General features: G+C 37.7%; 1 protein-coding gene across 18 annotated transcripts in view; it reads left to right on the forward strand.

Moving 5' to 3' along the window:
• Positions 1 to 15579, forward strand: part of ADGRL2 (adhesion G protein-coupled receptor L2) — a 581138-nt gene that overhangs the window by 467271 nt on the left and 98288 nt on the right. For all 18 annotated transcript variants that reach the window (XM_053591012.1, XM_053591013.1, XM_053591010.1 and 15 more), the window contains one exon: positions 14899 to 15112. In XM_053591012.1, the coding sequence (XP_053446987.1) occupies positions 14899 to 15112 (214 nt within the window). The remainder of the gene's footprint in view (positions 1 to 14898; positions 15113 to 15579) is intronic.

Consider the following 15579-nt stretch of genomic DNA (forward strand, 5'->3'; position numbering starts at 1 on the left):
TAAGGCTAGTGGGTTCAAGCCTGGCCTGGGCCTGCTAAGCAACAATGACAACTGCAACCAAAAAATAGCCGGGCATTGTGGTGGGCGCCTGTAGTCCCAGCTGCTTGGGAGGTTGAGGGGAGAGAATAGCTTAAGCCCAAGATTTTGAGGATGCTGTGAGTTGTGACGTCACAGTACTCTATTGGGGGCAACATAGTGAGACTCTGTCTCAAAAAAAAAAAAAATAAACATAAATATTTTAAAATGTAGAAACCATTCTTAGCCGCGGACTATGGAGAGAATCGTCCTCAAATCCTTATTTAGAATGTAGCATGTAGGTATCTGATAGACCACATTTGAATTTCATTTGTGGGTCATTTGTGCATTTATTACAATGAAATGTAAGCACTTTTTTTTTTTTTTGCTGTAAAATAGTTACCCATTTTAGAATAAAACACTTCAGATTTAGGTTTATGTCAATGCATCTGTACAGATTATCAAGTTGATAGGGAGCATTTTTATTTATTTATTGTGTGGTTTTTGGCCGGGGCTGGGTTTGAACCTGCCACCTCTGGCACATGGGACCGGCATCCTACCCCTTTGAGCCACAGGTGCCGCCTGGGGAGCATTTTTAAAATGCCGTTCTTCATTAAACAAACCCACCATCCCCTACTGGGCTTTGGTCAACCAGCCCTGTTAAGTATAATATTAATATCACAACTTTATGAGGGAACTGAAGTTCATTTGTAAAGAAACTCATTTTTGCCATATCAGTAAGTGGGAAAACTAGAATTCAGACCCCTCCCTGTCTTTCTGGGCCAGGTTCTCTTTAGTGCTTCCTGCTGTCTGTGCCAGGCAGGGAGAGGGGCCCGGAGCCTGCCGCCCTGAACAGGGGGAGTCCGGCCCCACAGAGTTCTCAGTCACAGTGCTGCCCAGATTGGGGCAGTGTCATTTTCTAAAATGAGCCTGTTGTGATTATAAATGAGATTCACCTAAACTTCACTCTCATTTTCTGATAAGAAGCATTTGCTTCTTTTTGTGATTCTTATCAAGCCTTTCCTCTGTTTTTCTTGAATAGTAAGGGAACTCTTTTATCTGGTAACATTCAACTTCATAAGGATGAAATTAAAAGTGTTAGAGGTTGCAAAGGGAAATAAACATTTAAAGTACCAGGGAATGGACATCAGAGTAGTCCACTAGGGCATAGAAACACTGGCTCAGACAGCGTTCCTGTGAGCTTTTTGTCCTGCAGCTCCTTGTAATTGTTAGAATCTCTGCATCCAGAAGTTGGAAGTACTCTGTTTGCACAGGCGCTGTTGGTGCCTGTAGGGAGCAAGTGTGAACGTACAATGGGCCCTGAGTATGTAGGGGCAGGGCCTAGACCATCGGATCCGCTCCGAGCTGTCTCTCATTTCCCTTGATGTTCAGCCTGCCGGTTAAATAAAGAAAGGATGTAATTTTAACTCTACAGAAAAGTAGAATTATTTCTTTTCTGAGATAACAAAGTCCTAACATTACAATGTCAGATTAAACTTATTTCTGTCTCCTTCCCTCCCTGAATGTTGTGGTGGCACAGATTTGGAAATAGTTTGTGTGTGTTCTCTAAAACCTCATAATTTCATTAAAAATGGAAAAGACCTCAGTAGAAAAATCAGGAAAATGATAACAACAAAACCAAGCATGAAATAAAAGTCATTCCACTGACATTTAAGGAATGGTTTTTTTTTAACCGTTATACCAATTTGGGGATTGGTTTCTGTTTTATCTGGTACCACAGGTAGTGAAGTGCTTGTGTAAGTAAGTCATCTCCATCCTTTAGGGAGGATTTTTACCTCTGGGTGGGCTTTCTGTAGATTGTGGGAAGTGGTTGGAGTTGCCTCCAACTTAAGTATTGTAAGGTTTTTTTTTCTGGTTTATTCCAGAGTTGCGTAATGAAGGCATTAGAATGTGTGCAGGGCACAAATACATAATCAATGAATGACCTCTAACTAAATGCTGTTCTCCACTTGGTAGTGTTTTGGTTATTTTGAATTGTTATCTGTTGCATTTTGAGGTGCAGTTCACAAAATAGGCACAGTTCTGCATTTAATTTCATTTAGTATGGCATTTTGCAGTTTTTAATCAGTCCACAAACATTTGTTGAGAAAAGTAATAGTGCGGTAGTTGTAGTGTTGTGATTAATTTTAATGTATCGTATTACCCATTTGCTTAGTTGTGCCCAGTTCTGTATATATTTTAGAAATTTATCTTTACATCTGTTTGTGTGATAAAAATAACTTTCAATTACAAAGAAATAGTCATGTGTATGGTAGTAATGACAGTCTGTGTTTTAAATTTTTTGTGTATGTAGCATAAGGTAGAATCAAATCTTAAACATTGTTTAAAGGGGGAATTTTTAAAAAAGCAGCTTTGGTGTCAGAAGTTATTATTCCGAGGAGAGGGACAGTACATCAGTACGCATTGTTTTTTTCTAGAAACCTGCTGGAAAATATCTTCATACGTGTAGGAGAAAAGCCTTTCTATTATCATCACCAATAGTATTTGTGTGTTGAGTTAAAAAAAAAGTTCTACTTACAGCCCTTTGAGGTTGGAGGGCAACAGTGCCTTCTTAAAAACATCTAGAAAGAAAGACAGGAAATTGTTCCCTTCTGTCAGTTGGAAAAAGATTAAATGGGTGACACTTTTTGATCAAATTATTGGTGTTGGTGACTTTTTGGAAAGTCACGAGTTAAGAGGAGTTTCGGGCGGTGTTAATCTTTCCTCTGTGCAGTGAGTAATAAATACTTGGTAGGAATGTGTGTGGAGTTACCTTGTAGGACACTGCTGGAGTCAGGTGTGGTTCCGTCCCATTCCCTCTGGCCTCCCGTTTGGGACTGAGAGAAAGGAGTGGGTGGTTTCAGTGCAGTCTCGATGTTGTTAAAGAAGTTCTGGAGTCAGCATTAATCGGCTCCCTTAGAGATACCTTTCATGACGCAGCTGCTGTGACACAGATGTCTTCTTCACACCTTCAGAGTTTATGATGCCCAGTGAAAGTTCGCTGGCATGAAAATCTTACATTCATATATGTTGTTGTCCCTTGTGTGAGTCGATTTAAATGTACTGAAATTTGGTTTAGTAATTTTTTTTTCTTTTTTGCTGTTTTAAAAAAGTTTATGTTTCAATACAACAAAGTATTAACAAATGTCTTAGAATCCAGATTTTAACTCTTGTTGATCTGGGAGACCTTCCTTGGGAAATACTTTAAATGAAGTCTGCACCCTAATTAGTTTTATCCCTTAGACTCACACAGGGACAGGGAAGGGCTGGAAGCCTCCAGCCAGCATGGCTTGGAGTGAGCCTTCGAATAGGGCAGCCAATCTCACATTTCTGTATTTCTGCTTCTCCTTTAATTGCTTTTATGAACAAGTATATACTCTGAGGCTCAAAGGAGGTAGATTAATTAAATTTTGGTAACAAAAGGGCAGTAAAATAATCATAAAAGATGATAAGAAATAATCTAGACTAGGTGGAGAGAATTGTTATACCTAAGGAGATACTGAAATTATTGTTTTTACTTATTCTGTAATTATTCTCTAGTTTGTTTGTGGACAGTGGATAAATTATGAAGAATTTCTTAAGAACTTTAATTTGCTAGCATAATATCCATGGCTTGAGAAACTGCATTTCCAATGTCAGCTTCTTAACATTAAAAAAGGAGGGCGGGATGTAGTTAATTGTCTTGCTTTGTCATGCTGGTGACCCTGAGTCTGGAATGATTTTAAATCTTGCAGGCGGTCAGTCATTGAAGGGCATGTTTGGATCCCACTGAAGGGGAGACGCTGGTGAAGACCCCATCTTTGATAGGTTTATGTTCTTTCTATCTTCACACCTGGATATTTTATAAACACTTTTTCTTATACTGTGCATAGCTGAAATTTATAAACTCAAAATTTTAAAACTAATGTGTAAAAAAATGATACAAACAACTTTCATGCTCTTGAGTATATTTGGCATCTTTTGCTACTAGAGTATGAAATAAAATAAAAATTGAATGCTTGCTATGTTCCCTACTAAAAAGCTGAGAGGCCAGTAGGAAGGAAAACAAGAATACAGACTGTCAGAGCTTATTACCTTCCCTGATACATTGAGAAGCTCACGCTTATCCATTCATTTAGTTCATTCACACATCCATTTATTTCACATACCTGTGTCCTCTGTAAAGAGCACTGTAACCCGATTCCTTGCTAGGTTTGGCATTGTAGAGATGAATCGGAGAGATGAGGCCTTCCTGCAGGGAGGTTCCATTCCCCCATGGAAGTTATTTAGGAACAGGGATCTCATTTTCGTTTTTGTTCACTGTTATATCCCTAATGTCTGGAAAAGTGCTGGGCATGTGCATAGTAAGTGCTTGGTAAATGTTTGCTGGAAGGAACAAAACAGAGAACCCAAACCTCACTTCAGATTCTTTCCTCTCCAGTACAAGGCTTGAACTGGGTTATAAAGGTAATTGTTGCCCAAGAGAAAAATGAGTAGCATATTAAACATAGGCATTGAGTAGTTGGGTGATGACGAGGTTTAATACAAAATTTGCAAAAAAATTTTTTTAAAGCAGATCAGCATAAAATTATCCTGCATGTGTGAACTTTGGAAAAGTTATAGTTATATGCTGAGTCTATTAAGAACATTTCTTTCTGTGGCATATATTACTTTTAATAGATAGTCTTATCAGGAATTTCTTAAAGTTCACTATTAAACTGATAGTATTTTATAACATAAATTGCTATGTTTTAATGGCACTTGTGAATTACTAATCAGTGGTAGATAATTTAAAAGTTTTTAAGTGGGAGAGATCACTTTCTTTCTAATAAGGAATTTCATCCTTACATGTTTTGAAGGACTCATAATGCATGCTTTTTCCTTAAAATATTGAGAGGTTTTTCAAAAGTAGTAATATTTGAACCTATTTGAGCTGATGGCATTCTCAAAGTACCGTTTTACCTTTAAGCATCTAACATGTACAGAATTTTGTGACTCTCAGCAAATCTCAATGTTGAAGTTGTTTTCCCTAGTAGTGTATATTATTTGGCTTAATTATTAATTTTTTAGTATGCATGTATTTGCTAGGGTCTTTCTTTTTCTCTCCCTCCCCTTCATTTCTTTTTCTTTTTCTTTTTGAGACAAGAGTCTCACTATGTCACCCTTGGTAGAGTGCTGTAGTGTCACAGCTCACAGCAAACTCAAACTCTTGGGCTTAAGCGATTCTCTTGCCTCAGCCTCCCAAGTAGCTGGGACTACAGGCACCTGCCACAACACCCAGCTATTTTTTGGTTGCAGTTCTCATTGTTGTTTAGCAGGCCTGGGCTGAGTTGAACGCGCTATCCTTGGTGTATGTGGCTGGCTGGTGCCGTAACCATTGTGCTAAGGGTGCCGAACCCCTTCTTTCTTCTTTATTTTCCCTTCCTTTTCTTTCCTTCCTTTTCCCCAGGCTGGAGTGCAATGCTGCGATCATTGCTCACTACATCCTTGAACTCTTATGTTTAAGTGATCCTTCTGCCTCAGCCTCCTGAGTAGCTGGCACTACAGGGACGTGCCACAGCACCCAGCATGTTAGGAGATTTTGATGTATTTCCCAGCGTAACTCACAGCATTTTGTATTTAATTTGATTATTCTTTATTAATAAGATTGTCAAATTTCAAATTAACTGTAAACTTTCTTCCTAGAAAAAGCCGTGTGTGTGAGAGACGGGGAGAGGGAGAGTCTCACTTGGTTGCATGTCGTATCATCAGCCTCGCTCACAGCAACCTCAAAATCAAGGCTTCGTGGGATCCTCCCGCTTCAGCCTCCCGAGTAGCGGAGACTACAGGCAGCCACCAAAACGCCCAGCTACTTTTTTAGAGATGGGGTCTCACTTTTGCTCAGGCTCGTCTTGAATTCCTGAGCTCAAGTGATTGTCCTGGTCAAGTATTCCCAGAGTGCTAGGATAACAGGTGTGAATCACTGTGTCCGGCCTTGAAAATGTTTTCCAAGTGCCCCCAAATCTAACATCAATCAAAAATGAACCAAAACGATACAAGAAGCTAAGGCATATCACTCATTCATGTTGAGTTGATAATTTTGCAGACATGTGATCTTAAATTTTTGGAACACTTTCAAGAATTTCATATTTGTGTAAGCATTGGTTTGATGCTTCATGCTAACCAAGTTTACACAGATATAAATTGCTGCATTTTCTAGAAAATGACATATTTTTAAATTTTCTTTATTCTTAGCATGAAAACAAGTTGAAAGGTAAAAGTACTTTTTTCACTCTCCACATGTCATAGTTTAGGCTTGTCACATAATACAAGGTGAAAAGAATTATGTGTTAACGTACACAGAAAAGTAGATATTTTAAGGTTTGATTGATAAAACTTTCTTAAGTGGAACTAGTAAATTACTAAAACTTAAGAATGGCCTACAATTGATGTGGAATAGATTTTTAACATACTGCCTTTTAATATAAAAAAGTTTTATTATGCATCCTTCATTTTTAAAATTATGATCAGTTGACTTCATGAATATGCAGAGGCAAGTGGAAAAGTTAAACTATTAGTGAATTAATTTGTATTTGAGGTTTACTTTTAACACTCTCTTTCATCGAAATTAAGATAAAATGGAAATAAGTTTTCTGGGAGCTCCTAAATTTCAGTTCAACTTGGTTTTGAAATCATGTCTCCTTCTTGTTAAGTGTTTTTCTCATTTCCATTTTAGGGCGAAATCGTATTAACATACATAAACAGGAATAATACAGAGATTTCATATGCCAGCAGTGTAATAATAGACTGTAGCCTGGCTTAATATTTCAATACAGCTTGAAGTCACAGCCTCAGTCTCCTAGAGTTTCCTGATAATCAAAAGGCATGGTGCTTCCTGGGACCCTCAGACAGCTTGAACAGTAGCATCCATGACAGGGTTTAGTTCAAAGTAATTAAGAAAAACAATGCCAGAAAAAATTGAAGTTTTTATGTTACAGCTTAATATGAACACTTTTAGGGGAATGTATGGTTTTATAGAAATGTGTGAAGAACAGAGCAAATGGAAACAACGTTAGGAAAGCGAAACGTCTCTAATCAAGGGCTTGAAGTTCATCATAACACACAGTATATTTGTTGTCAAGCAGCATATTTTCTTGCAGAAATGCTTATACATGTTGCAAACTCCAGTGATACAATTTCGATTCTGGTCTTTCAAATTGCCATCCGGTAGCAGTGCCTGTGTTTATTAGGAGCTGTCCCCTGCATGTGAATGAGTCAGTCCTCAGTTGCTGCACCTGTTGCCGGGAGGTATTTATTCCAATCACTAGCCTAAAGCACGGAGAGTTATTGCTTGACATTTTATAGCTTGGGGGGAAAAACTGTCTTTTCAAAATCATTTGTTCAGAGAGGAGAAAACGGAGCAAAACAGTTCATTTTACTCTAAGCACCACTATTTGGCAGTATTCACATTTACACTGCACAAACCTGCAATATTGATCTTTTTGCTCACAGGGCCTCCCATCAGCTCTTTCTTTGACTGTCAGGGTTGCAAGATGGATTGGATTACATTTTGCTTGTTGGGATGCCTATTTTTTTCTTTGTTGAAATAGAAATAGATTGAAAACATAGCTTAGATTAAATGCTGTAGTAATAGTGTGGTTAAAGGGCCTTAATTTGGGGATTTCTTTATTATGTTGACTGAGCCATTTCACTGAATACTGGACCAGCAGACACAGTTTCTCTTCCTGATCTGCTCCTCCCTAGGACCAGTAGCAGCAGGTGCACCCTAACTATGGTCTCTGCAGCGGGGTGCCTCAGACCTGTGCTGACACCACCTGTGCATGAAAGTTAACACGTAAGAACCTGACCCCAGGAGCTGCATTGCTTGGTTTAAACCTTCATTTCACTCAATATGTGACAACGAAAACCTTAATCTTGTCCCAATCTTGGTTTCTTCCTCTATAAAATGGTGATAATAATATTACCTGTATCATGTGGTGGTCTGACGATCATAGGATGAAGAGGGTGACAAATCCCCTCTCCCCAGACAAGTATAAAATTGGATAAAATTGTCAGCAACAATCATTTTGGGTTCTGGAAATCAACCAGAGCCAAACAACAAATGGGGAAGTATTTATTTGTGAAAACCTAGTAGAACTTCTGGTACGCACCATGGAAGTTTAAAGCCACTTAGCATGGGGTTCCTGCCCCTGCCTGCCATCCCTCCCTCCTTAGCTGTGTCATTGCGGTAGTTCAGAGGAAGGTTGGCCTTCAAAACCAGTGACTTTGCTGCCGCAAAGAGGTGACGTGATTTGGAGTAGAGGCTACAAGCCCAGCCATGCTGTCAGTGGGGAATACATAGGGACAACATACAGCTCTGTTAACCTTGGGTTGGTTTCCAGTTGGGAAGACTAGAGACCCCGTCCGAGCCATAGCAAGGAAACCTGGGAAGTGAAAGAGCCCGAAGTGCCCCGTGCATTTTTGACAAACCGAGAAGCTAATAAACATGTGCAGAGGAAACGTGAAGGGACTTAGCAGAGGCACATGGCGGAGGCTGCCGTGGGAACTTAGAAGCACCCTCCCTAACACGCACGCCTGTTAGCAGAGGTGGAGGCCTAATTATGGACTCGCGGTTTTTGTATAAAGTCTCTGTCCAGTCACTGGCTAACCACAAAGCTGGATAGACAGAGGTGACCTGTAGGAACCCAGGCTACAAAATAAAAGTAAGACTTAAAACAAAACATGAAGAAAGATACAAACAGCCTCACGCTGTGGGGGGCATAGATTCTGCAGCTAAAATCAGGGCAGAATAATAGAAAGAAAATACAACAACTGCAGTAATTCTCAGGGGAAAGAAGTCTGAATTGACAACTGCTGCCAGTATATTGTTGATGCATATAGTTTTCAGCAACAACCAAAACTTTACAAGATTTGCAAAGAAACGAGAAAGTTGACCCACACTCTGGAGAGAAAGCATTCAGTAGAAGCTGCCTCTGATGAGGGCTCAGACTTTAGAGTTTGCAGCTAAACATTTCAAAGCAGCTATAATGAATATGTTCAAATATTCAAGTAAAACTGTATTAGAGAATTAGAGGAAGTACCATGACAGGCACTTAACACATATGTAATCTCTACAGAGAAATAAAAACTATTCTTAACAGGCCTCAGAGACATTCTTGGCACATCTTGGTTAGTATATCAGTGTGTTGTAAATAAATTAATGTTTTCTTCCGCAAATACAGATACCCTTGTTTCAGCTGAACCTAGAGATTCTGATTCAATCCATATGGACTAGAGCTTGAAGATCTGACTGTCAAGCGATCATTTGGAAATAAACCATGTAGACTTGGCAAATGATTTTGAAAAAAAAAATAAGTGTTCTAAAGCAGCTGATTTAAAGCAGTTAAAGAATTACTTCCTACAAAGGAGAAAGGGTTGATTAAGAAATGTCAGCCACACGTGATGATTTCTTCTGGTGACGTAGCATTGTAGGTTAGTAATGTGATACAAATTAAGGGGTAAATAAATGTTTTTAGTAATAAGGTTTTTTTTTTTTATGTCTTTGGTAAGATTTATTAGTGAAAATACTGATTTTAAAAATTAATATTAAATGCAAGAGTTCTCCAAAGGCTTTTCAAATTTCCTTTGAAGTACCATTATTGGTGGAAAAGTTTGAACTCAATGTCTTGAAGTTTTCATAGATAGTGGTCAAAGAAAGCACAATTTACTTAAAAGTTTATGTAAACTTTTCCCTACTTGACCCAGGCTTATTTTCTCCTTTCTAGTAAGCCTTTGATTAAAATAGTTAACCCAAACGATGCTATCCTGCGATTTATATGAACCCTGCCCACGTCATCACATGGACTTTGGAATTATTTTGACAGTATCCTATAATCCATGTTGTTCTGCGCACGTCATCACATGGATTTTGGAATTATTGTGACAGTATCCTACAATCTGCGTTGTTGTGCCACAACCCATACATGTGAACAATGTTATTGTGTTTCTGTTTTAAGGAAATAGAGCAAGGAATTTATGGATTATTGATCACTTGAAATGCTAAATGGCATGTGCACTCGATCAAAAGGAGCTTGTCTATTGTCCTTCATAGATTGGAGAAATTTTTTTGGATTTTGAAATGACTTTAATTCTTCAGAAAAGTAAATTAAAACTTAGAAATGTAAAATGACTTGCCCCAAGTTCACAAGACTGACTCAGATTCTCATAGTGGAGTGTTCAGGGCTATTTCCATATATACATATTTGGACAATAGAGAGTTTTCTTTTATATTTATGGTACATATTTCTGCATTTCCATAGATAAAAGTTTCACCTCTGTCTATATGTTTTGTGAACCTTTACAATAATTATTTCCTGTCACATTTACTAATATTTGGTGATTTTTTCAGATTGTATGAAAACTTATCAAATAAATCTTGTTGTGTTATCAAGAAAGTGGCTGAGTAATCACGGATGGCGTGGGCTCTGGGGTCTGGCCACCCTGCATGGGTTAGAACAGAATCTCACTTGTAGTAATCCTTGAGACGTTAAATTTACTACTGTTTGGTGTTTTAGTTTTATATTGTGTGAAATTGGTATTATAGCAGTAAGTACTCCATTGTTTATTTTTTTGATGATGTTGAACGTAAAGAAGAGTCATTCATAAAAAGCATTTAACCCAGTGTGAGCACATAGCCCTGTAAATGCTATTATAATATTTCTCGTGTCATTTTTTATAGAGATATATATTTCTGGTTGGAAACACAAGAGTTTAGATAAAGGAAAATTCATAAATAACGCATATGTCTTTTGAGAAACACTAATGAACTCCAGTGATCTGTAGAAAATAATAACTTGACAGGATTTTTTACTTCTGAGGGGATGGCACGTAATTTTCAACAATTAACTATTCACCTGTTTCTTCCTGTTTACCATTTTTATTTTCACTACCAAAGGAAATGGGTATTACAGAGGAAAGCATGTTGCAATTTATATTGTGTTAAACAAATGTTGTTTGTTTAATTCAATGATTTGGTTACAATGTTTCTTGGAATTATATATCATGTGCTATTGTAGCCATTAGGATTATAGCTAGAATCACAATCTCCAAGGTAGATCTATATTAAAAATGAATGTACACAATGCTGGGTTAATAATAAGCATGTTAGTGAAGGTATGTATAAAGTTTAATGGAAACAGGTAAAAGCAAGAATTTAGAAAAGAACTTTTTTTTATTTAAAACAATAGACGTAGCATTAAATAATGCAAAATTCACTGTTAAGAACTGTCGTAGTCCATTTCTTTTTGTTACTTTGTATAATGAAATACCTCATACTGGGTAATTGAAGAAGGAGAGAGGTTTATTTAGTTCACCTCTGTTCTGGAGGCGAGAAAGTCCAAGATGAGTGGTCACAACTGAGGAGGACCCTGCACTGCTTCTCCCCTAGTGGAGAAGTGGGAGCGCAAGGGAGTGTGTATGAAAAAAGAGCGAAACTGTTTCATTCCTGCAAGAAGTAACCCTGTTGAAACCAGGAAGAAAAACTGTGTCTTAGCTACTCAGTTGGCTAAGGCGGGAGATGGAGGCCTGGGCAACATAGTGAGAACCTCTCTCTTTAAAAATAAAGACTTTACTTTATGGGGGCAAGACATGATTGCAAGAGGGACTTTACCTAACAATTGCAATCAGTGTAACCTGGCTTATTGTACCCTCAATGAATCCCCAACAATAAAAAATAAATAAATAAAGACTTTATTTTAAAGACCTTATCCCCTTGTAAAGGCCACCTCCCAAGGCTGCCACATTGGGTACCAGCGCTCGACATGAATTTTGGTGGGGACAAACCGTATAGGAACGATAGCAAGAACTCCTAAGTTCTTTGCAGTGAAAGCAGGAATACCACAATCCCTTTTCTCTCATGGGTTTTATTTTGGAAATCTACTAAATTATTAAAGTATACTGATCTTTCTTTTCCTATTCCTTGCTTAACTTTTTTGGATGACAATGACTAAAGCTTAAAAAAAAATCCTTTCTGTAATGATTAAAACAGAAGGTACTCAACTATATAACTTTCAAAAGTAGAGGAAAATCTACTTAAAATCACAACCATATCATTTTGTAAACTAACAGCAACAAAAATTAAAGAGCTCAGTTTAAAAACCACAGTGCTTCATAACCAAGTCCGTGTTTTGGACAAAATAGCAAGAATAGTGAATTGTGGCTCTAAGCCAGTCTTTTAATAGCGTCTTCTAATATTTCTAGCATTTTCTAATGTAGTTTTTTTCTATTTTATTATGGAATTATAATTGCAGATCTCCTCTGTCTGTAAAATAGGTTATATCTCAAAATTTCATTGGATGTCACTTGTTTGAATTTTCCTGCAGTATTTGCCATGGGAATGTGTCAGTTTCTAAAACCAAAAAAATTCTCAATTAAAATAAATATTAATTTAGTAATTCTAGTTGACGCTGAACTATTGTAGGCAATGCGCTACAGGATTAGGAAATGGAAGAGAAGAAATACAGTAAGTTTATTTATGAACATACTGGGTAAGAAGTATCTTTTGGAAGCCTGGCCTGTTTACATTTTGTCCTGACACTGCGTCCCTTTCTCCTTAGTGAATGGTGCATCTCTTCACACACTGTCACTCTTATAATCCCATAAACTGTTTTAGAGAAAACCAAAGGAAGGTGGGGGCTTGCCACAATCCCCTGAAGATTTCCTTGTTCCACATTATGTGTTCTATTCTTTTCTTACCCCTTCAGTCCAATGACACATTTAGTTTTCTCAGGAAAGTTGAGAGTTCAGCCAAGTTTGAGAATTGCTGATTTTTTAAATCATAACAATGTGTCCCCCAGTAACCCTTTTGGAGAATTATTTATATCTAAGAAAGAAGATGCGTGTTTAACCATGAGACTTTCTATTCCATTGACTTAGTGAGAAACATTATGCAATAAAGATAAAGAAAAGTTTGGGCGTTGGAGTGGACACAGCCCGGCCCTTCCACATGGGACCTGTTGGGACAGCGCATTTTACTTCTGAGTGTCAGTTTTTTCTATAAAAGGGATATGTGAGATAATTCAGATGATGCAAAATAATGAAAAGACTGAAGATAAGAAATACGGAAAGCGTTGCTCTTCTTTTATAAATAGGACTGCTATAGACGTGGCAGGTTAGAGAACTGAAATTAGAAATTGTGACGGCATAGGAGAAGGTTCTCATGTGGTAACTGGCCAAAGGCCGCATGCCAGGGCAGCAAGGGTGCCTTCTCACATACACTTATTGGCTGTTCTCAGCTTTCTCTGCTTTGCTCTTTGTCTTAATGCTCTGTTATTCCTTTATGGGACCCCCGATTGAAAACTGTAGTTACAGCTTAAAATCTAATTTTCTGTTCCATTTGGGAATCTTTTTTATTTATAATTGGATGTTGTCTAAAAGCATTTTTTTCCCTTTTTTTATTTTTATTAAATCATAGCTGTGTACATTAATATGATCATGGGGCACCATACACTTGGTTCATAGATCGTTTGACACATTTTCATCACATTAGTTAACATAGCTTTCATAGCATTTTCTTAGTTATTTTGCTGAGACCTTTACATTCCACATTTACTAGGATTCACATATACCCTTGTAAGATGCACCGCAGGTGTAATTATAAAAGCATTATATATATATATATACATACACACACATATTATTTCATTTTAGAATCATATAGGTAGGAAAAGTAATGTCACATGTTTCATCTACATTTTGTAGATGCTAAAACTGCTCTTAGAGAAATTTTGCCCTGATAGATGGGGTCTGTAAATTTGTTGGGTTGGATTGAAGCAGGGCTGGCCCCTTTGAATGTCCACCTGCTGAATCCTTCCAGGGATGTCTGTTTTGAAGAAAGTATCTAAAAATTGAAACTCATTATTGTACCATAAATATCTTACTGTTGTATCTGAGTTATTTTGGGGAAAACTGCTAAGACAAAGGCTTGTGTATTTTTAAGTGAATGCTACTGACAGCAATTAATGTGTGTACATTAAATGAGAAATTAAGGCCTGTGGATAGCAGAGGTTTTTATTCCACTGCACAAATGAAAATTGCTTCTTGATTGGTTGTCATTCATATTCTGTGTTTGTAAAACTTGTCTCTATAAAGTCAGTGATTTAACCTGCCTGCCTGCCTCTCTCTCTCCCTCTTGAGATAGGGTCTCATTCTTTAACCCAGACTCAAGTGCAGTGGCCTGACCATAACTCACTGCAACCCTAAGTGATGTTAGCCGTCGTAAAGTCGTAGCATAACATACTACCTTTTCTGTTTTTAGATACACAAATACTGAACAGTGTGCATTTGGTGGTCACTGCAGTGACATGTGTACTAGGTAGTCGCCTGGGAGCAATAGGCTATGTCATTAACAGCCAAGTTGTGCAGTTGACTGGGATTAGTGGTTGCAGTTGAGTAGTGGTTCCACACCCAGCTAATTAAAAAAAAAAAAAAAATACTTTTTTTTTTGGTAGAAACACAGGGTGTTGCTTTGCTGCCCAGCCAGGTCTTACACTCCTGGGCTCAAGTGATCCACCTTGAAATCTCACAGTGCTGGAATTAAAGGCCCGAGTTATTACACCTGCCTAAATTTTTTATTTTTCTTTGGATTTACTCAGAAAGAGTTTCTGATTATACAGGAAATAGTTTGTTAGAAGTAATTTTAAAGTGCCTTCTAAAGATGAAGAGTCCAAATACAGCTATGTGAAAAAATATATAATAAATTTCTGACACATGGTAAAGAATTGCAATATTATTTAATAATTGCCCAAATGTATGACATCTCTCAGCTATAGACATGAATCATATTACTTGAAAATGCCTTATTAAAGTAATTGACCTCATAAATAAGTTAAAGTTTAATTTTCTTTCTTTCTTTCTTTTTATGTTAAGGTTTCAGCAGAGCAGCTTTACCATTTGGGTTAGTTAGGCGAGAATTATCCTGTGAAGGTTATTCTATAGATCTGCGATGTCCGGGCAGTGATGTCATCATGATTGAGAGCGCTAACTACGGTCGGACAGATGACAAGATTTGTGATGCTGACCCATTCCAGATGGAGAATACCGACTGCTACCTCCCCGATGCCTTCAAAATTATGACTCAAAGGTAAATATTCCTATGTCAACATCCCATTTAAGCCACTCTGTCCAAATTAGTAAAATCATAATCATTCTAAAGTGGATGATTACAGCCATATCTCTGCTTGTTTATTGTATTTTATTATTATTATTATCTTGAGACAGAGTCTCACTTTGTTACCCTCTGTAAAGGCCTGTGGCATCATAGCTCATAACAACCTTAGAGTCTTGGGCTCAAGTTTTCTTTCTTTCTTTTTTTTATTTTTGATTTGATTCATAATTACTTTTAATTCTAATAACTATTGTCTTGGGCTCAAGTTTTCTTGTCTCAGCCTCCCAAGTAGCTGCGACTATAGGTGCCTGCCACAACGGCTATTGTTGTTTGTTTGTTTAGCAGACCTGGGCTGGCTTTGAACCCACTGGACCTGGTACATGGGGCCAGCACCCTAACCCCTGAGATACAGGTGCCTCACCTCTCTGCTTGTTAATTAAACT

This window comes from Nycticebus coucang, chromosome 5 (assembly GCF_027406575.1).
Source record: "Nycticebus coucang isolate mNycCou1 chromosome 5, mNycCou1.pri, whole genome shotgun sequence".
In the NCBI taxonomy this organism is placed as follows: domain Eukaryota; kingdom Metazoa; phylum Chordata; class Mammalia; order Primates; family Lorisidae; genus Nycticebus; species Nycticebus coucang.